The 23,821-nt window shown below is 44.8% G+C and overlaps 1 protein-coding gene across 1 annotated transcript in view; it reads right to left on the bottom strand.

The window, feature by feature from the left end:
- Window positions 1–23,821, bottom strand: part of CACNA1C (calcium voltage-gated channel subunit alpha1 C) — a 449,625-nt gene that overhangs the window by 82,738 nt on the left and 343,066 nt on the right. Inside the window, exons 12-20 of the mRNA XM_066184282.1 lie at window positions 20,862–20,888; window positions 18,772–18,932; window positions 17,700–17,925; window positions 10,747–10,954; window positions 9,820–9,940; window positions 7,851–7,965; window positions 6,615–6,735; window positions 6,418–6,487; window positions 738–870 (exon numbers count right to left, since the gene is read on the bottom strand). Coding sequence (XP_066040379.1) covers window positions 738–870; window positions 6,418–6,487; window positions 6,615–6,735; window positions 7,851–7,965; window positions 9,820–9,940; window positions 10,747–10,954; window positions 17,700–17,925; window positions 18,772–18,932; window positions 20,862–20,888 — 1,182 coding nt within the window. The remainder of the gene's footprint in view (window positions 1–737; window positions 871–6,417; window positions 6,488–6,614; window positions 6,736–7,850; window positions 7,966–9,819; window positions 9,941–10,746; window positions 10,955–17,699; window positions 17,926–18,771; window positions 18,933–20,861; window positions 20,889–23,821) is intronic.

Raw genomic sequence — 23,821 nt, 5'->3', positions numbered from 1 at the left:
AACGACTCTGAATTCAGCAGGTACAGCCCTGCCTTCCTCTGGGGCTGTGTTTGAGGGCTGAGTCTTTAGGAGAGATGCTGGAACTCGTGGTGCTGCACAGACCAGTGGGCAGTGAGCTGTACCCTTGCACAGGTAAACTCACCTGTCTCCTAAGAGCCCTCCACCCCCAGCTCCTGCACATCTGTTTGGGAAAGGCAGGTGTGAAAGGCAGGAGATGCATTGCAGGAGCCCCCGGGCAAAGTGGGAGAGAGGAATTGTGCTCCCCAGGCTCCTCTCCGAGCTGGGGACTCTCCTCCCCCTCTCATTTCTTCCTTTATGCTCATTCTTGATGCGCAGCAATGAGCAGAGACACATGGACTCCCTTCTGGGAGTGGGTTTTGGGCAGCCCTGGGGACAGGAAGCTGCCACCTCCCACCTGATTGATGGCATGGCGGCTCTCCTGCAGTTTGGACCTGGGTACGTTGGGAAATTCCAATTACTCACTCCCCTCCGTGTCCCTTATTTCTGATGCTTTCGTGATTTGTGCCTTCAATGAGCTTTGCACGTGCCACGAGCTCCTAAAGGACGTTTTCACTGTACTCCCTGCAGCTGTGGTTTCATGGGATTTCACGCCTTAAAGGAGAGCGGGGTCAAAGGAAGCCTTTGGAGTGAGCTGCTGGAAGGGAGCTCTGCACCTCATAACTTTTGGGGCACCAGCTCTTCACCTCCTTCCTCTGGCTAACCAATCCCTTAAATACCTGTTGTTAGGACTGAAGATGAAAAAAGCACTGGCATCAGGCATGGGCACAGCCTTTTCCTTGAGGTGCAGCTCCGACATGGGGCGAGGCCGAGGGCCGACAGGCATCTCAGGTTCTTCCTCATCTTCCTCTGCTGCAAGAAGCATTTTTTTTTTTTTTTTTGTCTTTTAGTGCAAAATACAAACCCATTCCAAAGCGCTGGGGCATTTGTCTCTGTCATAACCAGAGCTAAAAGCTAAGAAGCATTAAAACAGGATGCTGAAGCCTTGAGTTTCCTTGCCCTTTTTTTGAGGCAGTGCCCTTTGCCCAGTGCTCACCCTGGCAGACATTGCTCTCATCTCTCTAAAACCATTGATGCTGCACCTACGACACTCTCACTTCCCTCTCCTCAGATGCTTCACAGTTCCTTCTGCAGAAAACAGACAGAAAGGCTGCTTCTAATGGATTATTTGAGTCTTTCTTGCTGTGGCCTAGATCCACTATCTGTTTTCTTATTTTCCATGGGCGCAGAAAATTAAAAATTGCCTTCCTCTAGCAGAAAGCTTTTGCATACTTGAGGACCACTGGATATTATGCCTCTGGGAGAATATCTGGTTCCTAGAGCAGAAGAGCAGCAGCCTTTCCTGAGGTGCTGTGCTCCCCAGGTCTGTGATCACTCCTGCTACTCGCTGCCAGATTATCTGCAGCTGAGGTTTTACTGCAGCAGAGGAAAGCTACACTACTTCTTGTATCTTGTAATACTGTCTTCCTGTTAAATGCCCTTCGTGGAGACTTTCCATTGTACTTGGGCATTAATTCGCCATCAGTGTCTGATATGCACAAAGCACAGATTATTTCCCATAGAGCAACAGTCTGGCCTGTCACTCCCCCCCTCTGCATTTCTGCTGCTGGCTATTCCCAAAAGTGGCACTTGGACCTCATCCTTACTGAAGGGCATATTGTTTTTTTGTTTTTTTTTTTTTTTTTTCTTTTGACCATTCCTCCAGTTTTATCAAGATTGTTTTTCTTCTATTTGGGAGCATGTCCACGGAGCTGCTGCTGCATCTGGGGCCGTGTCTGGATGATCACATGAATGCCCCAGAACAAGCAGGGAGCCCATGCACATTGACTTACACCAACCAGAAAGCCTTAAAATTGTCCCCTTTTCTAATTTACTGGGGGGAAGATCAGAAAGATGGGGATGAGGCTGAGACTCTTGAACCTGTGTCATCTCCAGGCAGAGCAGGGAGCACCCTCAAGACAGAAAATGCAGAGATGAAGGCTAAGTGCTACGTGAAAGAGAAGCTGCTGCCTTTGAGGATTTCTTCTACCCGCTGAAGTCAGATGTTGTTTTGTAAATGACATGATAGGATTTTGCTGTTTTAAAGATCCCAATCCTCTCACTTAATCAGCGAGACAGGAAAAAAAAAAAAAACCAACCAAACAAAAACCTTTAAGAAAGGAGCCTGACATGTTAGATACAACTGATTCATCTTCCAGGCACTGCAAAGGAAGAAAGTCTAATAAAAGGTTCATCTCGAGTCCATAAAGGGAGATGAGTTCCAGGAATGGCGCTCCTTTAGGGTGAGGTACTGTACTTGATCTGGTTACAGGACACATCAGAAAGAACAGATGAATCAGCACAGATCCTGATCTGGATATCACAGAGAGGAGAGAAGTGCCCTTTTTGAATGCATGCCATTATTACATGCAAATAGGATTCTCTCTTTACACTTCCAGTACCAAGAGTTCAGCTCCAACTCGCTTGATAGATCTCTGCATAAATGTTTGAGCTGGTACACAGAGTTTGGACTTTTTAAAGTCAGTCTGTTTTTTTAACAGCTCAATTCTGTGTGTAACATACTTCATAATACTCTTTCTGCAGGCTTTATTAGCTAAAGAAACATCTTTCAGAAGTACTTTTTTTACACGGGACTTGTAAAATAGGTGTTAAGGTTAATGTGCATGTTTATGTAATAAAACCACGCTTTGCACTTGCACCTTTTATCTATGGGTTTCAGAGGAGGCTGACAAAGACTGAGGTAAGCAAATTCTTTTTCTTCTTTAACAGGCCAGAAAACCAATGCCCAGGATCCTGTGGGATATTTGAAACTCTTAGTTAAGAAGAGTATTCTGGGTGCTTGCTCTGCGCCTTCAGTGTGAGATCATTCTTCTTTTGTTACTCAGAGGAATGCTTAAAATACACTTTTAAATGGGCACGGAACAATGCCTCTGGAAAATGGACCCTTAGCAGAGGGATCAGCCCCATGAAGACCATAAAGAACATTGTTCCTCTCCTCTTTCTCTCCTGTCTGCCATACAGCAAGAAATATGTATTAATGACTCTGGGAAGCAAATGCCTTCAGCCTGAGAACCACATTCAGTTCCTCAGCCACGGGTAAAGAACAATGTTCTACTTTTCGCTCAGAGTCTAGGGCGCAGAAGAAAGGAAACGTTGAGGGCCAAATTCCCAAAGAATAACATGATTACAGCCTCATCCCAGGTCACTGCCCATACTTTCTACCTCCATACAGAAGCGGCACAGCTGCTCCCATTTGTAGAAGCAAATGTGCTTTGGCTGTGCGCACAAGCACAAACAGGCTACAGTGCAGCATCAGAGAGAAATTCGACAGTGGGGAGGTTATTTTTTTACTGTACAAAGACCAGAACTCTCGTATAAGGACATTATTTAGCTCCAAGCTCCCATGAATCATCCCAAGCTTTTACCTTCATTTGACGTCCCGAATTCTTTGTCTATTTCTGTGCTAGACTGCAAGACTAGCTCCCTGTCTTCCTGTAATAAACATATCATCATCATAATCCTTCTAGTGTACACAGATCTCTGGGAGAACCAGGCTGTCCTTCCCAAAAAGAGCCCAGGTGATCTGAGGAGCTGCAACTATTCTGGGGCTGAGGAGGAACACTGTGCAGCAAACAGAATCAGGAGAGGTTATTGAGGAAGCTGCTTTCAGGAGCAGAAACAAATCACAGGATGAGCAAGGAAGGTTAGGAAAGACTCTGCCTTGTTAAGAGAAACAAATGAAGTGACCAATTCGAACTGTTTCTGAACACCGAATTTTCAGTCTGCACAAAGAATTGATAAAAAAATTCAGGGAACAGGCTTGTTTAGAAACGGCATTGGTGCCATACAGACACCACGATGGTGTCCCTTTGCATTTCTGATAGGAGACAGCAGAAGACCTGATAATCCATTCAGATTTTAGCTTGTGTCCAAAAGTACATTAAGACAGGGAGGCACTAGAAGTGTTTTCACTTGATTCTCTAATTCTATGCATGACAAAAAAAAAAATGTAGATGCAGTGTTTTGTTATATTTTTCATTCATAAGCTGCTCCTACTAAGCTCTCTACAGAAAGTAAATAAACCCCAATTCCATTAGCAGTAGACTCAAAATTGACATTCAGATGACTGATACTTCACTTGAAACAAAATGTGATTGTCTGTAAATCCAAGCCAGCCGAGAAACAGAAACTGCATCAAGCTGTTTTAATTTGTGCTTCTTACTAAAGACTCCCACAAACCCCTTAGCAGCTGGGGATGTGCGTCCAATAAGTGCCTGTGCTTAGAGAAGAGATGGAAAGATGAAAACCAGTCTGACCTGTCTCAGGCAGTGTTAAAATAGTATTGCCCACAGTTAGAACCACACTCTACTCCTGATAAATTTGCTATGAATATGGAAGGATACAAGTACAGCATATGTGAGAACTTCTTGTCTCAAATCAAATCAAATGCAACAAACAGTTTCCCATTTTGCTTGCCTGAAACTCTCGTCCATCAGTTCAAAATGAACTCTTGTGTTCTTCCTTAGCCCGTCAAATCAACCTATTATCAGACATTTATTTATTGGGAATCATGGAATAGAAGAGTGTTCTATAGCCTATTAGGGCTGTTACATAATCTCAGACACACAGAAGAGCAGAGCAGGGAAGGATCACAAAAGGCCTCATGCCTCTGCCAAGCCAGGTCCAATTAATTATTTTATCTAAGACCTTTCTGGGAGATATTTTTCTGACTTGCCCTTCACAACACTGAGTGATGCTGGGCTTCCACAACTATCTCTGTGAACCTTTACAGCCTCACCATTAGAAAATTCTCTCTGCTGTGAATCTTAAATCTGTTATTTCATAATGGAGATAATTCTCCTCTTATCTGTGGAAGGTTTTTATGCCTTTGAAGATATTTCTCCTGCATTTCCCAAGGGTGCTTAACCAGAGCACCCAAAAAGAGCTGTGATACTCCAGATACCAGAGATCTTATCAATGGTGAGCACAATAAAACAATTATTCCAGATACCAGAGATCTTATCAATGGTGAGCACAACGAAACAATTGCTTTGCTCTGATCAGCTTCCATTGACCAGTTAAAACAAACCCACAACTGGACAAAAGGGTCATTCTTCCTCTGTGTCACAAATCTCACTGCTTGCTTGCCTTTTCAAAGGCAGCAAACTGTTGCTGACATCTGTTGAGCTCGTGGTCATAAGATTCAGATCCTTTTCTCAAGGACTGTTACCTAACTAGCTGTCACCTAAAGGTCCTTTATTTGCGAATTGTTTATTCCTGTCTATGCATAGAGCCTGGCACTTTCAATTTTATTTAGACCATTTATCCAGGACCTCAGGAGCTCTTTGAATTCTAATGCTGCCCTCCAGCACGCTTCTTGTCCTTCCCAGCTCCATGTCATCTACAAATGTAATAAGCATATTGCCTCTTCCATCATCCTGGTCATTAACAATGAACTGAGCTGAACTCCACACGGGCTTTTTTGGGTTGTACAAACTCGCTTGGGCCACCACTGCTCTCCCCAAAAAGGGTCTGATCATTTCTCTCAGCATCACCTAGACCGTGTTTTTCTAGTCAGCTTATGAGAACACTGTAAGAGACAGGTCAGAAGCCTAGGCAAAGTTAAAGAACGTGACATCTACTTATTTTCTCCTGCCTACGAAGGTTTGCAGCCCCTTTCAGAAGGAAATAAGGGTGGTTTGGTGTGATTTGCTCTTGGCAAATCTATGTTGGCTGCTGGTCATCTCCTTAAAATGAGGTCATACGGTTTGTTCAATCCTTTGTCCCAGCACTTTTCCAAGAATGGAAGTTGAACTGACCAGCTCCAATCCTGCCCCCCATTCAGGGTCTCTTGAACACTGCCTAAAGTTCTGAGATTTATCAATCACTCTTTCAAGTACCTGAGAATGAAGCTCATTAGGCCCACCTGACTTGAAAACCAGCCAAACTAATGCTACAGCTTGTTTCTTGCACTTCTATGCTGAGACCTTATGCCTTTAGAGTTATGCTAGTGTCACACTGTCCTTTTTGATTAGAAAACAGTGCAAAAAGGCATTCAGCACTTTCCCTTTCATGGCTATCTGTTGTGAGGCTGCCCTGGCCGCTGAGTACTGAAAAAGCACACTGAAATCAGTGTCATATGTGTGTTTTCAAACAGGGAGGTTTTTATATGATTTGATTCTCTGTCAAGCTCTGTATTTACCAATAAAGGGCTTTACAGAGAACCAAATCAAACATGACTGATCAGTACAGGGACTTCAAAGGGCACACACAGGCAAGAACACCATCCTGTCCCATCATGGAAGCATTTCCAGCAAACCTGCTACCCCAGTCTGGCTTTGTGTGCATTATCAACTGGAGCTTCTGTAGGGTGAGGGATCCAGGGGAGGAGACGTTTACCTGGTGCTTCTGTTGTGGGATAAGGACTCTTTTCTTCGCTTTCGTTGGGCTGATAATCATCCACATTGATCTGGCAGAAATGGAGGGAGAAGCATCAAAGGCTTTATCAGACCAAGCAGGCAGTTTTCATTCCCTTAGAAACCCAAACTGTTCCTGCCATCCCTGCACAGAGTGTGCTGGCTGCCAGCAGACCTTACCTTGGTGGCAGGTGGGGACTCTCCATCAGCAGTGATCGATTTCAGCTCAATTTTCTCCTCCTTTGTCTCTTCCTCCACTGCTGTTTTCTCCATCTCCTGTTTCTTCTCGGGACTAGCAGTCCTAGCAATTTTTACAAGATAAAAAAACCAAAGAGTTACAAAGGTGGAAAAGCTGCTTGCCTTTCAGGAGCTTCGTGTAGTACATCACACGCCGTGAGAACAATCAGCTGGCTGGCATCTCCATTCTGAGTTCAGTGGCTCCACCTCGTCCTCCTCTGCAGGCAAAGGCAGAGGCTCTGATCTGTCTTTATGTATATTTTATATACAATAATGTATATTGCATACAATGTATGTTTTATAGTGTATTTAATTTACATTTTGCAGCTTCCTCAATGGCAAGTGTTTGTTTGTTTGTGCAAATGTGTATTTCAGGTCTGCCAGCAGAGATCCCTTTGTTCACCCAGGGACAAGAGCACGGATCATTTTCAACCCATATCCTGTGAATTTCCAACTACATTGCCTCCCAACGTTCTGCCCCCCTCACCGCACCCCCTAGAGTGAGGGAGATCTGCTGAGCTGCATGCAGGATGAAGCAGAAGAGATCCCCTCCAAGCAGCCAGTGAATAGGAATAACCAGCAAGGAGAGGCTTCCCTGCTGCTGGCAGCTGGGAATGGCAGAGAAGCTCCTCATCCAGCTTGTGCCCCTGAAGTGTCTGCAGAAACACTGAAAGAACTGGCAGGGGAAGAACAGCATGTGGCATCAAAAGAAAAAGAAGCTGCTAAATCTCACCACGGGAATGACAGAAAATATGCCTCGTGGCCCAAAGCAACCCAGAAGATAGTAGGGAGATTCAAATGGGATTGACACCATCTCACACCCATGCTCTGCTGATGCTCTGAAAGCTCAGCAGTAACCCAGACTTCCTTTCCTCTGCTCACACCACTGCAGCTGGGGGGGAACTCCCAGCTCACAACACTTCCCTGTCTTACAGCTGGAATTCCTTCGTATAAAAAATTGGTATAGACTTAATCCGCGGAATTTTTAAATTTGCATTTAAAAACGTATATAGGCATAATTCCCCATGTAATTACATTAATCACGTATATAATCTATACACATACAAGTTATATATATTAGATACACACACATGTATGTACAGGCATCATATTCACGTGTATCCATGCTGTGGGTCATTATAGGAATGTGTGCAGGTAGGTGGATGCAAACGGATTTACCTAGCTAGCTTTTTCCTCTCTTTCTCCTCTTCCTCCTCTTTCTGTGCAGATGTTAAACTCTCAGCATCAGCAAGGTTGTCCACAGCAATGGCCAAAAATACATTCAGCAGGATATCTGTTTGTGCGCTGCTTAAAGAAAACGGGCTTTGAAAACTGCAGGAAAAAAGATTTTACCAAAGGTTTCTTAATTGAAAAGTTTTAGCAACCTGTCATCAGATCCCTTGGATTTTCCAAACTTCCACTTCACACAACTGCGTTATCCATCACGCGCAAACCTACACCTTCCTTCCACACAGATAACACACTTTGTGGGTTTTCAAGCTTTCACAACAGAATGGCTGATGTAAAACATCTAAGCCCGGATTTACATTTCAGTTTCCCGTTCCCCATGAGTGTCTCCCTTTGTGCAGAAAATCCCACTGAACATGAGAGCAGCACCGAATGCTTTGCATCTTTTGACGGTTCAGGTTGCGCGAGGGGGATTTTACGGACTGCGAGCACAGTGCTCTGATGAGAATTTCTGAGGTTAATTCAGCCTGGACAGTGAAGGGTTGAGCTGACAGCTCTGCCATCTCCTAGCAGAGAGTCCATGCGTGGCCAGTCATGCCCATGTAGCTGAAGGGCAAAGAATCACAACTGTTTTCTTGTCTTACCAGTCAGTGTTCAGCTCTCAATCTTACAGATCTGACCATAAGGTTGTTTTATAAATTTCTGGACTGTAGATCTTATTATACCACGATAACTTTTAGGCAAACCCTGGTTCAAGGCTTAATCTGGAAACACAGACATCCCCCCCCTCCCCGGACTCCAAGGTCTGGAGGCTCCAAAGTCAGCCAGCATGTAGAGTTGGCTCACATTTTCACAAGGAGATCCAAGTTGTAGCTTTTTTTTTGTTTTTTTTTTTTTTTTTTTTTTTTGTTGTTTTTTCAAGCTGTCAGCCAGATTGCCTACCTTGACCTTCAGATAAGCTGGAATTGCACCACCTCACTTTGAAGTGAGGGCCTGCAGGTCAACTGAAATGTCAAATAACAGGGTTTGAGAGATCTGAATTATGGGCAAAGGCCAGAAGAGCTGGGCTGAGTCTATAAAGTGGCTTTAGAGAAGCATCAGCATAGAAGGAAATGTCACCTCTGACACAGGAGGGCCATTTATTAGGGAAGCAGAAACTAAGGACAAATTTGGGGCAAACTGAGATGGGGAACAGAATGGCAGCCGTGTGTGATACGCAAATTCCTGTGAAGAGCCACTCACAGCACAATCATGCCATGTGCTTTGTGCCTCCTGGGGTAAGTACAGGGCCCTCACTTCACCTTAAAGCCAGACAGAACTGAAGTTACTCAAGACCAGCACAGGCTGGAAGATGAAGGAGCACAAAATTTTCTGTTTGAAGAACACACAGATTGCAGGGACTGAAATGGAACACAGGTCCTGTTAGTTTATACGTGAATTAATATATCATCTCACATAAATCAATTATGTCAAACATATGTTACTCCTATTACAGCATTTGTATATAGCATATTGCAGATTATACATATTTTTATTCCGCATAAGGCTTGGATGGAAGCACATGGAATATATTACTAAAAGCAATTAAAGTTAAAAAAAAAATAAAAATGCAGTAAGTACAGTAGGAACACCCAGAGATTGGTTTGAGGAGAAGGAAGGAAAGAAAAACCTGTGAGAGAATTAAGGGGAATGAAAAATAAAAGCACTAAACATGTGAAGATGCTAAATAAAAGCTAGCATGTGGAACTGGCACGTAGCTGACTCTCACAACTGTTTATATGGCTTAGCACCAGCTAAAACAAAATGAACTTGTTGAACTTTTGGCAGTGCAATGCCAAAATTCAGACGTAGGGAAAAGGCAAAAACGTGAGGCGCGAAATTCACTGTTTTCTGACACGACAAAGCAAATAGTGGTTCTAATTAATCCCCTCTTGCAGAAAAGAGTAGCATCAAAGGATACAGTTCCCACAGATGAAGAGGATGATGAAGTAAATACAGACCAACATTCCTGGAAAAGAGGGGCCGCCATAAGCCATGATCCCATCATACATCACCGAATTCCAGTCCTCCCCAGTCAGGATCTAAATGACACATTCCCACCAATAAGGGATACAGTGTTAGACCACACAGAGAATTTGAAAACCCCGTAACACAAAGATACCCACTGTCCTAGAGAACACCCCCCACCCCAGGATGGAGCTGATGGAGACTCTGGTTGTGTCCATCTAGAACATTAAAAAAAAACAAAAAACAAAACAAAACCCAAACGACAAACCACAGAACAAAGAAAATGAAAAGAAGGCCTGTGCTCACAGTGTGAAAAACCCCCAAAGTGTGTCTTCGTGAAGATGATGGCTGAAGGCAAATGGCTCTCCTAGACAATTCCATCCAAGTCTTCCCCCTCGTTCCAAGCGTTTCCCTCCCACGTGCCTGTTGCTCCACACAGGCTGCCCAGCCTACAGCACTGCCCTCTGCACCTCCAGGCCACTTCCCTTCTCTCACATGCCAGTGAAATCCTGCTCCTGGTGCTCTTGGTGGGTCACTCCCAAAGCTGCAGGGGGCTGAAAGGCCGTGGGATTCTTTCTGTGGCGCTGTGAGCAGGTGTTTGCTCCCCAGAGAGGGGAGGGCAGCAGCAGGGCTGGCCTTTGGCACACAGGTGCTGCCCCGTGGCAACGGCTGTTCCCTTGTCCTGCCCTGCAAAGACCTCTCGGCCTTGCAGCACACTGAGGTTTTATCTTTGCTTCCCACTTTGGGAGGGAATTACCCCGTGCTGGCAGCACACCCTGGAGCTGCCAGGGTCACGTCCCCACCCTGGGGACTGCCAGGCTGCAGGACCTGTCTCGCCCCATGGAAACACAAGAAAAATCAGGACCACTGGTGCCCTTACCTGGAACACGGTCAGCAGGGACTGAGGGAAGTTGTCAAACGTGCTCCTCCTGGTCTGCATCTCATCAAAGTTAAACTTGCCCCCAAAGAGCTGCATCCCCAGGAGAGAGAAGATGATGATGAAGAGGAAGAGGAGCAGCAGCAGGGAGGCAATGGAGCGGACCGAATTCAGGAGCGAAGCCACAAGGTTACTCAGGGAGTTCCAATATCTGGGAGAGAAAATAGAAGCAGTTAAAATTCCTTCAATCCGGAGCCAGGTGCTCATGGACTGCACGGGATATTGGTTCAGGCTGCCTCCTGTGTAAAGCAGGCATTTGCGAACACCCTGTTAAGCAGTGAATCACTGATGTGCTTCCCCAAGATAACGAGACCTACTGCAGCTTAATGAGTAATTTTACTACCCCACGTGTACACACACAATTCCCTCCACCTCCCCCCCCCCCACTCCACACACACACACACAGAAGATTATTACAGCACTCTCCATCTAAGGCTCTGCACATCTTATATCAATATACCGTGATTAGTTCTTGCTGCTTCAGTGAGTTACATTCTAACCAACCTCATTACAACACGCACAGATGTTACGGCAGCCAGAATACCTCACTCCAGAGAATGGCCTGTAATAACTGACAAGAACAGATGGGGGAAACTGTTTGGATGCAAATACAAGCTCGCCCAAAATTTGGAGTGTGTGACTACGTGCTTGGGCTCACACACAGATTGGGAGGAACGAGAAAAAGATGTCAACGCTCCTTTTACAGGGACCCCAAAGCAAGCTCCAGACCTACAGTCATTTGGAAGAGCACAACATCACTGGGCTTTTTGGTTTTCAGACCTACTCTACTCCTCCAAACAGGCTGCAGAGCATTTTCAAGTGGCTTCATTGAGGAGACAGTGTATTCAGGCTTGTGCCCTGTTCAGACTCATGTATGATGCAGGGAAAAGGATCTTCTAACCCTTGTGGCTCCATTTTAGGGTTCAGAGAGATGCCAGCAGCATGTTTGTTGCTGTAAGTTTGCATTCTTTGCCAGCCTGCAGAGAAGCCACAAGCTGGAAAGTGACTTTAGAAAAAAAAATTTCTAAAGAATTCACCACATCACCCGTGAAGCAAATCCCACTTTGGTCTTGCTCAGACGCTCCTGATCTCCACCTTAGCTGGTCATGAGCTCTTCTCTTTCGTACTTTGAGGCTGGCAGAGCTTTCAGATTGGCCTGAAGATTTGCTGTCATCTTCCAATCACCTCATTTTGATGCACATTATTGGCAAAGCCTCAAAAGCTTTCACAGCAAGCAATGTTAGCCTGCGCTCTTCCTTCTACCTGGCCTGCCACCACGCTTTGAGAGCCCACCAAGGCCAGTGCCCTCCAGCCCCTTCCCTCAAAGCCCACAGCTCTGAACATCTCTTTACTCAGAGGGCTCTGTGTTTTCTAACCGTATTTTCCCTGAGGACTAAAGTTCCAGGTAAAAAGGAGGGCAGAATGGCGCTCTGGCTCCTTTGGGGGAAGCCTTATCCTTCAACACATCTTATTTTTCTGAAGGTAGTATATATACACATATATTCATTAGAGACAAAGGTTCTTAAAATCCTAGTTAAATGAATATTTTTAAAATATCAATCTAAAAAAGAATACTTTTCTTCTCCTGTGGAAGGCAGGACTGCCTGAGCAGCCCGAGCACTTCAGGAAGATCAGCAATCTGACATGCAGAGGGACATCACCAATGTCCCCTCAAGTTCAGCAGCGGGTTCATCTCCAAGGACTGAGCTTCAAAGAGAGCTGTGATGTTTTCCCTCCAGCCCAGCTCCAGCACTTCAGAGAAAACTGGGATGCTTTAAAGTTTAACTGCAATTAAAGAGACGAGCAATGAAAAACTCCAGAGCAAAGGTAAGGGCACGGAAGCTGCGGGCTCAGTGCCACCAAATATCCACACGGAATGTGCAATGTAACAGCTCCCCGTGTTTGCAGCTATGCTCACAGCTCACATACTTTCACACTTTGGAAAGAAGGGAAAGCGACACAGGAGAAGGGAAAAAAATTCATTCTGATGAAAGTCAAATGAATTCAGCATCCTTAAAGCAGAGGTTGATGGGCTCCAGAGTATCTCCAAGTCCTCCAATGTCAGCCAGGACACACATTTTCCAGGTCTTTCTAGCAGTACTCTTAAGAAGCAGCAAAGTTTTCACACATCTGAACAGTCCCAGTGACTCAGTTGAAGCTTAAAGGTCTTGCTCTCTCAGCTCACAACTGTGCAGCCTCACATCAGCTCTGAATTTCTTACAAATGGCTCAGCACCTGGCATTCAGATCCTTATATAAGCATCAAGCTTCAAGCAATTAACTGAGACGGCCTGGTGGTAAGATTAGTGTTGTTTTATCTAGCTAGAAATACAGTACCACTAGAAAAGTAAATACACCAATCAGGAAAAAAAAATAAAAGAAAAGAAAAAAAAAAAAAAAAAGAAAAAGAGAGAAAAAGGAAAGAGGAGAGGATAAGAAATGCTTGACTGATTAGGATGTGAAAATAACAATAGATTTATCTCAGGGTCCTAGAGGCCTGACCTGAGGTTACCATCTGTCACACTTGGTGGTTGCAGAACTGGCATGAACTCCCTCAAAGTGAGATCTGGGATTACTCAGTGAAACAAAAAGAAGAAGGGTGTCACTGCTTCATCCTCTCTGGTTAACACCTTGATGCCTTCAGTTTGAGCTTTCATGTATTCTAGGTTGTGTGGTGCCCAGGGGTGCAGCTCTGAGCTCACAGTCAGTGTCACTCAGCTCTGCACAGAACAGGGACACAAAACAAATCCTTCTCCTGCTGCACACCAAGGAAAACTCTCAGCCCCAAAAGCACAAACAAGGGTGGGCTGGAGGGAGGGACAAGAAGGATGGGACCTCACAGCCTGGAGCCGGAACTGGACAATTCAACCCCAAGATGCAAATGGACCAAAACTTATAAAAATGTAATATTTTGTGTCCATTTTGTGACCATTTTGTGACCATTTTTGGTCCATCTTGGGTGCAGCCCTGGTCAGGCTCTTTTCCTGCCCAAGGTGGATCCTGGAAGCCTTTCAATAAATTCCTACTTTATTCTCTGGCTCCGTCCAGTCTCTGTTTCAGGCCAGCCTTCCCAAGGCATCAACTTTACTACAAAGACAAAATCAGCCCTGGATGCTGGATGCGACAGGAGGTTTTAGTGGGAAGCACGAGAGGAAGCTCCAGAGAGTGCTGCTGCCTCAGATTTGTGGGGAAATGAATGTGCCTCTGAACAGCTCCCACTGCAGATCCCGGGCCCTTGAGGGTGCAGGGAACAAGTCTCTGCAAAGCCCCAGGTGAGCGGGACGTGACTGTGATCCCAGCTTCAAAGTGCAGCAATGGTGCAGAGAACTCAAGTGGCTTGTCCAACGCCTCACACAATAACCAGCTGCAGAACTGGATTAGGACTTCACGTGTTCTGCCCTTTTCCCTCTCTCTCCACTGCCTTCCACTACATCCTTATAATCACATCTCTGGCAATCACAGACGCAGGGCTTAAAACAGCAGCAACAGCTGGCAGACTCATTATTGGAAAGCTTCCCACCCTGTTCATCCAAGATAAAACCACTTGGACAGAGGTTTTTGACAGAAGGTACAAAGAACAGGGCACCCCCTCTCTCCTCCCTACAATTAACAGTGATTTACCTAGTGGCAGGATTAGGTGTAAAACATCAAATCTCTCTATGCTGTGGCAAACTATGAGATTTATTTTTTTAAATACAGAGGACTATAATACATATAAAGCAGCTATCTATAATGAGAAAATAATCTGTCTTCTCATAGCAGAGTGAGATGTTCTGCACAGCACTCTAAAAATTAGGGAGAATAAAACAGATTACATTGTCTGCTTGTCTAACGTATTTACAATTTTGGAAGAAATGTTTGGTCTTGCTATCCCAAATGTTGTTTCTAAATGGCACATTGTTCATCTGATGGTGTCTTTATCTGTTTCTATTCTATTATGGAGCTGTATTTGTGTTTCTTGTAGAACTGCATCATCTTGATGACCCAGAATTTGTTTGCGCATGGTGTTTACCATGGAAAAATCTATGCAAATTTAGAAAGAATAGTCTACCTACTGGTGTATTCCCAGCAGAGTAATTTTCCTGCTTTGTACCTTTTTGATATCCTAGATTATCATTATTCTCACCTCCCCTGTCTGTCCCCATGCGCTCATGAATGTATGTTTGATATAAAACATGATTCTATCCTTCCTCCTGCCCCTCCCAGCTTTCCAGCCTTGCACCTTTCTGAATTATCATTGCGCTCAGGTGGGGTATTCCACCAGTGCTGATAATGCCATTAATAAACCCTCACTGTATTTAGAGCTGAGTGAACAACAGGAAAAAAAAAATTTGTAATTTACTAGAGGAGGTAAAAGTTTGGCTTTAGTGCCAAAATATTCTGCCCTGCAGTAAGGCATGGGTGAGCCTGAAATGCTGCTTTGGAGGCTCCTGTTAAGGCCTTCCACATGAGGGTGAGCTTCACCCACAGAGGGAAGAATTATGAAGAAAATTATGAATAATTACAAAACATATAAATTTGAAACTACTGCAGCCTACCTGTCAATATTTTAGGAACAGAAAAGAAAGAAAGAAAGAAAAATCTGATTAATACATTATGCATCATGAGTTCTTCCTTAGCTCTGTGCTCCACACACAGAGCCATGCACAGATTGCAGGAGACATATTCCAGGTGACACTATTTCCAGGAAAAATTGTCTTTTAATTGTGCTGCAGAGTGAAGGCAAAGGTAACCAGTCCTACAGCTGATTGGTTCCACTGTCACATTTCTGCCAGAAGCTTTAGGAATATTTGAGCACTCCACTAACTCAGGCTTTCTCAAGTATTAACGATATTCTCTCAGTGTTTGCCTTTCTATTAGAGAGTTCTCTAAGCTAGCTTATATATTTTTGTAGGAGTGGAGACATGTCTTGAAAAAACAATGACCTCTCCAGGTTGCTATGCTGAAGCTCAGGCTTTTATAGCCACGGGTTTGTTGCCCTGGGTGTATCTGATTACCCAGTGCCTGAAACAGCCACTGCTTCCCTCACTAACCAGGGACTTGGTAATGGAGAGATCCAGGAAAAACAGTCCCCACATCAGAGATCCCCGCTATTTCTGAAAGAGCAAAGATGCCTTTCTTGCTGGAAACTCTTGTTTCTCCTCGCTGGGAGGGATTATTCTGCTCTGGAAGATTTTCCCCTCTTCTATGATCACACATCCAGACAGACAATTTTTTTTTTTTTCCTCCTTTTGAAACAGTTGTAGGCTTGCTTTGGCCTCTCTCTCTGAGCCTGTGAACTGATTTTCTGCCTCTGCCATCTGACCCTGAGATCCATCCATCCTGCCACAGATCTGAGGCTCAGAAGCTTTCAGGGCAAAACTCGTACGACGCACAAGTCCAAGCCTGTTTTTTTTTTTTTTTTTTTTCTGCCTCACAGCTCAGCCATCTTCCAGTTTTGGACTTGTTTTTCTCCTGTGCTGTGTTTTCTCTCTCCATTTTGTCAGAAATTTCCTCGGGTGGGGGGGGGGGTGTTGCAGCAATTGCAGGGACATTTTCATGGCTGAGCATGCAGAAAAAGCACTTTCACCACCCCAGTCCAGCTTTTTGTGAGATGCTGACTGGTGCCCACGTGGGAGAAGGCAGACCTTGCGCTACCTGGGGCAAGAGCTTGGATAGATTTGTTGCAAGAGCTCTGGGGAAGTTTGGAGCTGATCTCTCCTACAAACTCCCCTCAAGCTGAAAAAAAAACCCCTGCCAAACCAAGTTGGTGTTTTTGGAGGTACCTGGCTCAGCGAGCAGTGGCTGTCCAATAGAGATCTCTGTGCCTTTATGCAGAGGGAGAGGATGAAAAGGGAAAAGACGAGATATTGGAAGCTGGAAAAAGTCTGGTTTCTTCATGGAGTTGCTGCTTCGTGATGGGCTCCTTGGAAGGGGAAGAGCTGGCAACATCCTTTGCCTATAGCTGCTGGTGTTGACACAATCTCCCAGTCAGGTCACTGTGGAGTCTACTGGAGCTGGCATGGGCTCAGTCAAATGCTATTTTGGCTCCAAGCCTTTCAGGCTCCTCTCTGTCACCAAAAAGCATCAGAGGAGGGCACAAGGCTATCTGCTGTTTTGGTTTTCTTTGTCTTTTGCAGGGAACTGTGAGAGCCTGAGCTCAGTTCACAACATTCCACATTTCACTTTAACACTTTACATGCCATCAGGTGTCTCCAGCTGCCTGTGCCAGACTCCTCACCACTCACACCAGGGACGGATGTCCAGCCTGCACAGACCTCCCCACCCTCTTACAGACTTCAGATTGATGCCTTAAGTTTGAGCTTTCATGTATTTCGGGTTCTGTGCTGCCCAGGGGTGCAGCTCTGAGCTCACAGCCAGTGTCACTGGGCTCTGCACACAGCAGGGACACAAAACAAATCCTTCTCCTGCTGCACACCAAGGACAACTCTCAGCCCAAAAGCACAAACAAGGGTGGGCTGGAGGGAGGGACAAGAAGGATGGGACCTCACAGCCTGGAGCTGGAACTGGACAATTAAACCCCAAGATGCAAATGGACCAAGACTTATAAAAATGTAATATTTTGTGACCATTTGTCCATTTTGTGACCATTTTGTGACCATTTTGTGACTATTTTGGGTCCACCTTGGGTGCAGCCCTGGTCGGGCTCTTTTGCTGCCCAAGGTGGATCCTGGAGGCCTTTCAATAAATCTCTACTTTATTCTCTGGCTCTGTCCAGTCTCTGTTTCAGGTCATCCTTCCCAAGGCACCAAGATGAGCACTGTTAATCCAGCACTCTCACTACCCAATTAGTGCTAGAAACAGGGAAAGCAAACAGGGGGTGGGAGCAACTTGCACCCGTACGTGTTGTGCACCAAGGAGTTGCCCTCCTCCAGCCCCAAAGAAGCAACAAAGTACCTTGTGATTTTGAATATCCTCAGGAGTCTGACACATCTCAGCACCGAAATGCCCAGGGGTGACATGATCTTTGTCTCCACCAGGATGGTTTCCAGGATGCCTCCACACACAATGAAACAGTCAAAGCGGTTGAAGAGGGACACAAAGTAGGCCTGGAGACCAAGGCTGTACATCTTCAGCAGCATCTCTGCCGTGAAAAGAGCTAGCAGCACCTTATTGGCAGTGTCTCATGGAAAGCAAAAAGAAACAGATCAAGGAAACTTAGTCAAAAGATCACCACAGCTACTCACTGGCCCCATTGCCTCCTAAGGAAGCATTTTAAGGATCAGTCTTAAAAGTTAACTTGGTGTAAGCTCGGGTCAAAGAATGAACTGGAAAAGCGTGGGCACCTCATTCACAGAAATGTTTTAGCAAGAGGGCTGCTGCAGTTCTGATGTGCTGCACATACAGCTGCAACGTGTTACACAACCTGCAGTGGCAGGGACACGCCTCCCTGTGCACAACCTGCCTTCACACCCGTCATCTGCAGAGGAGAGTGGGAATAGAAGAGCTGCTGTGCTACCTACTGTTGCTTAATTAAGCCTTTTCAGCTGCTCTCACCTCCAGAGAGAATTCAGCTGCTCTGCAGACAGAAGATCTTTACAAATCACTCTTCATCACCTCCCTAATAATTAGAATTTATCCTAAGTGCCATTTCAGGGAAACCTTGGACAATGTGGGGCTCCCAGTACCTATCCACAAATTGGGAATCCAGTTGCTGCAGATTGAAATTTGGCATAAGCTCCTGATTTCACTTACACCCAATGGGATGTTGCTTTGGGTGGAAAGGAGGTATTTCCATTTTTCCTGTAATTTCTCCCACTGCAGAGAGATAAGTTTATTGTATTATTTAGGATCCTCCACGGACACAGGACTGCTTGGAGTTGTATTATTTAGGATCCTCCACGGACACAGGACTGCTTGGAGCCGTGCACACTCCTTTTAAATTGTGTGGTTTAACGCACCAGCTCTTCTCTCAGCCCCCATCTTTTGACCCCCACCACAACAAACAGAACCAGCAGCTCCTCCTCACCTTGGACCTCCGTGAGCCAGTCTGGCTGGTTGTAGTGCTCAGAGGCAATGGTGAGGGTGTTGAGGAACACGAGGAAGATCACCAGCCAGTAGAAAACGTTGGACTTGACGGCAGCACGGCACTTCCTCCTGCAGAACCGGTTCCATCGGCGCCAGTAGCGGCTTGAAAAATCGGAGAGGGGAAAGTTCTTTTCAGAGAGGGATCTTTAGGCCACTGCAGCTCTAGTCTCCCTTTAGATTTAGATTTAGTCTTGATTTATTGCTCTGGAATGGCAGGGAGTAACTCAAGTTCACCCTGAGAAACACTCTCTCATCTGAGGCGACAATTGTGAACGCCCCTCCCAAAGCTGTAGGAATAAAGTTTGTCCTAAAACAATTTGCAAGAGCTTCGAGCAACATCTTAATCTGAGTAAGACATCCACTGCAGAAACCCCAAGAGATTTTTTAAGCTCGGTTGCCACAAAAAATAAATATTCTCCTTGTGCTTGATGCTTGTGGCCTGCAATGGCACCTTGCCCAGCCTCAGGATAGTCAATAGAAAGATGCTCTATCACACGGAGGTGAAGGATTAAGTCTTTGGAGAGGTGAGGCCAAATAAAATCCAAAGAACATTTCCAGCATTCAGCAACATTCAGGAGTAAGGCCAGTTCAAGGGCTAGTTCTGAAAAGAATCCCCAAACTTAGGGGACTTCAGCATCTCACCTTCACGCCTGGAACTAAGGGTACCATTTGCTAATCAAGAGAGTTTTTAAAGTTTGCCTTCCCTGAACACATCCCCTTGTGTCACTGATTTCTCTGGGTAATTACTAACCACAGAAGATATTTAAAGCTAATTACACACCTCCTACTCTTCAGAATTTAACTTGCATAGCAACCAGTTTCCAGGCAACACTTGCCACAGTATAATAAATCTAATAGTTTTATATAGATACTACATACATATGTGTGTGTGTCTGAAGTGACACGCACATACACGATGCTACAGGGGAAAGAACTTTCCTTGGCCGCTCTTGTCCTGTGTATAATTTTCAGTGGCAAACTGTGGCCAGGCTTGAGCTCGGGGTTCTCCTCTACAGGAGCTGAAGCCAGACCGTGTAAACGCAAAGTGAACAAGAATTTTGCAACAACATTTTAACAGGTGCTCATATCGAAGGTGTCTCACCTGTGCGATTTATAAAGGCACCCAGTCTATCACAAACAGATACATTGCGTGTTTTGCAGTGGATTTGGGACAAGAAATAACCTTCCCAACTTCCAAAGTGGGCACCGCACTTCGACATTAACGTTGTCATTAAACTATTTACACTCTCACGTGCTTTTGTGTGTACCTGTGCGCAAATGTGCACGCACATGACAACGTATGGGGTTTTCTGCGCTGACACCTACACTCTTTACGTGGGGATGTCACACACGAGCTTCCCAAACTGACATCGCTCGTTGCTCCTCAGGTAAGCAGAAGGACTCAGTTACGCCCTTGCTTCGGTTATTCTGAAAATTCATTTGGTATTTTACAAAACTGACTCGGAATTCAGGGTTATGGAGGCAGCTGAGCTCCTACCAAAGGGGTAGAAATGGACCTTAAGAACCAAGTTCCGTGGGGTCAGCCAGGGAAACCCCAGAAATAGCCATCCTGGGACTGCTTCACTTTTCCAAAAGCTCTGAGTCAACAGGAAACCCAACACCACCAGAGAAGCTCCCCACGTCCCACAGTGAATGGGAGAATTTCACAAACAAGACGCCAGCTTCATCAGCTGAAATCTTTACAATCAAGCAAAGCGGAGAAGTTCAGCAAGGAGAGCCTTGAGCTGACACGGTCGATGGATGTGGTACAACTATCTGATTGAACTGGCTTTTTATTCCTAGTTTTGTATTTTATGGTTTGAGATACACAGGTAGCACAGACAGGTACTTCAGTACTCCCTGTGCCTTATGTCAGTGTGAAACTAAGAAAAAAAATTATGACTAAAATCTGACGTATTTAGGAGGATCTCCTAGAACCACCTCTGCTCCCAGTGACGCTGGTGTAAACCACTTCAGAAAAGAACAAAAAAACTGCAGAGAGGAGGAAAAGCAAAAGTCGGTTTTACTCACCTAAATTTTGATTTTGAGATCCGATGCCTGAAAGACAAGAATTGTCATTAGAGTCTCTGAAGCTGTCCCACACCTCCCAGGCTTTTGTGAAAATAGCAATGGGAAGAAACAAAGTTAAGCTCAATGCTTTTTTTAATCCATGCTGTTTTCCCCTTGCATATGTTGCAAGTCAGTCAATGTAGAATTCCCCAATAACCAAATCTTGTGTTTTGGTGGGACTCATGAAGCAGAAGTCATCCCATGGTGGGATTCATAGATATCAGTGAACTCTAAAACTGTTACCAAATTTACTTCTCAAGTATGACTTTTTTAAAAAAAAAATATTTTTAGTTACTATTTTTTCCTTATATTTAAATATGTATGACTTTATAGACACTTGTTGCTTTCACATATCACCTGTCGCTTCAGGATCTGTAAGTACATTATGAAATAATAATGGTGAAAATCCTTTTTTTTCTCAGTACTTGAAGGAAAACCAGTGCATGGCAAATATTTTCAAACTTAGATACTAACATTTATTTGTCTTGGTTATCTCTGTAAATCGGTTTGCATTCAAATGGGTCTGTACAATAATAGATCCTGCTGTTATCAATGAAATGTTGAGAATTAAGCGTTCCTGAAAATTTGGCCATACTCCCACTAAATATGTTTAAATGTTTAATTCCATGCACTTGGATTTATTCACCTAAATAATCTCATTAATCTTATGTGAGAAGGAAAAGCTAGAAACAGGCTCCAGTTCCCAAATCACTGCCTTGCTCTGCTTGACACACGTCCTCTAAGGCCTTCGAGCACTTCGGCTGTCTCTTGGTAAACCCACAAGGGTGCACAGAGAGAAATAAATGTACGTGGCTACAATGGTGTGAGTCAGAGGCGACTTAGGAAGCTGCAAAATCTACCACCAATAGCAGCAGAAAGGAGAATCTGGGGAATGACTGGGAAAAAACGTATTTCTGCGGGGTTGAAGCATTCCTTAAGGTTCCCTGTATGACAGGAAAGTGAGTCACTGCTGACAGCAGCCAGCACAGGTCTTACTGCACTGCCCTAAAATTGGATTCACTGTCAGCAGGGAGGGGAGAAGGTAACTCTCCAAGCATCTAACCCTTCTGGCAGCCTTAACAGCGGTCCTGTCCCTGCTTGAGGACATCAGTTACTGACGAGTAATCAGTGCTAGGTCAGGTTCCTGATGTGGAAGAGGTTTCAGTCAGGGGAACTTTTCACCAGCAGATGGGCTGAGCCACAAAAATTTGCACCAAATCCCCAGATCCCTCACTCCTGCTGTGTCACAGGCAGCTTGTCTCGGCCACACACTGGGCACGGTGAGGTTACAGACACTCAGGGCTCTTGAGAAAGAAGAAATAAAGCTCCGGCAGGGCAGAATGCTAAATTATGCTGCAGGGACAAAGCAAAGCTCTAACAAGGATGCCAAGTGAAGCACCTACAGAACACATCCTGTTAATGTTAAAGCTATTCCTGCTTCTCGCTGAGAAGTCTGGCTTGATAATCACTACCTCCCAACTGCAACGGAGCAGATTTACAGGCAACAGGAAAGAAGGTTCAAGGACGGGAAGTGAAAAGATGTAAAAATCACAAGGAAGCAGAAAGCTGAGCGCTGGGAAGGAGGTGGTGAGGATTTTGATAGGAATAGTTTGGCAGGGACAGAGGGGGAGAGAGAGCGAGAGAGAGAGAGAGAGATGGAAAGGGAAGGACAGGGAGTGTGAAATCCTCTGGTGACCTCTCTGGTTAATGGTTTTCCAGCGAGGCAGCGCTGAAATCTTTGATTTATTTAAGCAGAAGAGATGCAGCAGGTGTAGTACTCATCATGCATGTGGTAATTATATCTTTGGAGCATTATGAGCAGCAGCCAAGTGCATTCAGTGCTCCCACAGGTTACCTACAGCCTTCATCCCCCTCCCTCCACCTTGCCTTACTGCTGTGGCAGAAGGCTTCATCACATGTGGGTGTGCTATATATATAGAACAGGACAAGGAAGGAGGATTAGATTTATATTTAGAGGTAGAATCAGAGAGTGAAATGGAATTTTGGAAATAAACTGTGTAATAAACGTTTCTGAAAACATTATGCACGAATCTGAAACACGTTTTCCAAATGACTTATGATTAATTTTTTTTTTTCCCCCCCCCAGAAATTGGGTTACCAATGTCACGTTTAAAAAAAAAAAAAAAAAAGTTTTTATGGCATCACTAGGGGCTGTCAAATAGCCTGGAAATAGGGCCTTGCCACAGTGTCTGTGACACTCCAGGCTGGCACTTCATGGGTTCAGAGTGGACCAGATTCTCTGCTGAATTTAAACATGGATATTTTGCATCTCCGGTGTCCTGGGAGGTTTATGTCACGGGGAGAAAGAGGGTGACTCCAACTGTGTCCAACTCTGGAATGTCTTGAGAAACTCTTGTGTGAAATTATGATACAGGAGCCTAATGAAAACCACTTCAGATCACTGCTGAGTGCTTTTATCACAGGAACCATGTAAGTCAGCTTTTCTTTCAGAAAGACAAACACAAAAATCAGAGCTCTACTGTTTGACTAGCAATCTTTGAAATTTTCTAGAAGTCCTCCAACCTTGCACAGCTATGTACAACACAGAGATTAGAGGGTGAAATTTAAAGGTTTTTATCAACACAAACTCTGGATAATCAGCATAACTCAAACGTAATGAGATATCCCACATTCTGAGAGATGAAGTCTTCATATCCCTGCTCGTGGTGGACACCAGGGAAGGCGTTTGTGAAGGATGTGACAGTTTTGTGTAGCAGGGACTGAGGGCTCTGTGGAATTGCACACACAACAGACAACTCTGGAAAAATCTTGTAGGTCACCCAGCATGACCCAAAAGCCACTTTACAGTTTTCTTCTGGGTGTGGACATTATCAAACATGACCATTATTTAATTCCCTGGTCACAACTACTTTTACATTGCATAACCCCAACTTAGAGGC

The sequence above is a fragment of the Chamaea fasciata genome, unplaced genomic scaffold, assembly GCF_029207755.1.
Source record: "Chamaea fasciata isolate MVZ Bird 193981 ecotype frontalis unplaced genomic scaffold, bChaFas1.0.hap1 SCAF_5, whole genome shotgun sequence".
In the NCBI taxonomy this organism is placed as follows: Eukaryota; Metazoa; Chordata; class Aves; order Passeriformes; family Sylviidae; genus Chamaea; species Chamaea fasciata.
The sequence above is the reverse complement of the archived record's forward strand: the minus strand, read 5'-3'. Positions and strand labels throughout refer to the sequence as shown.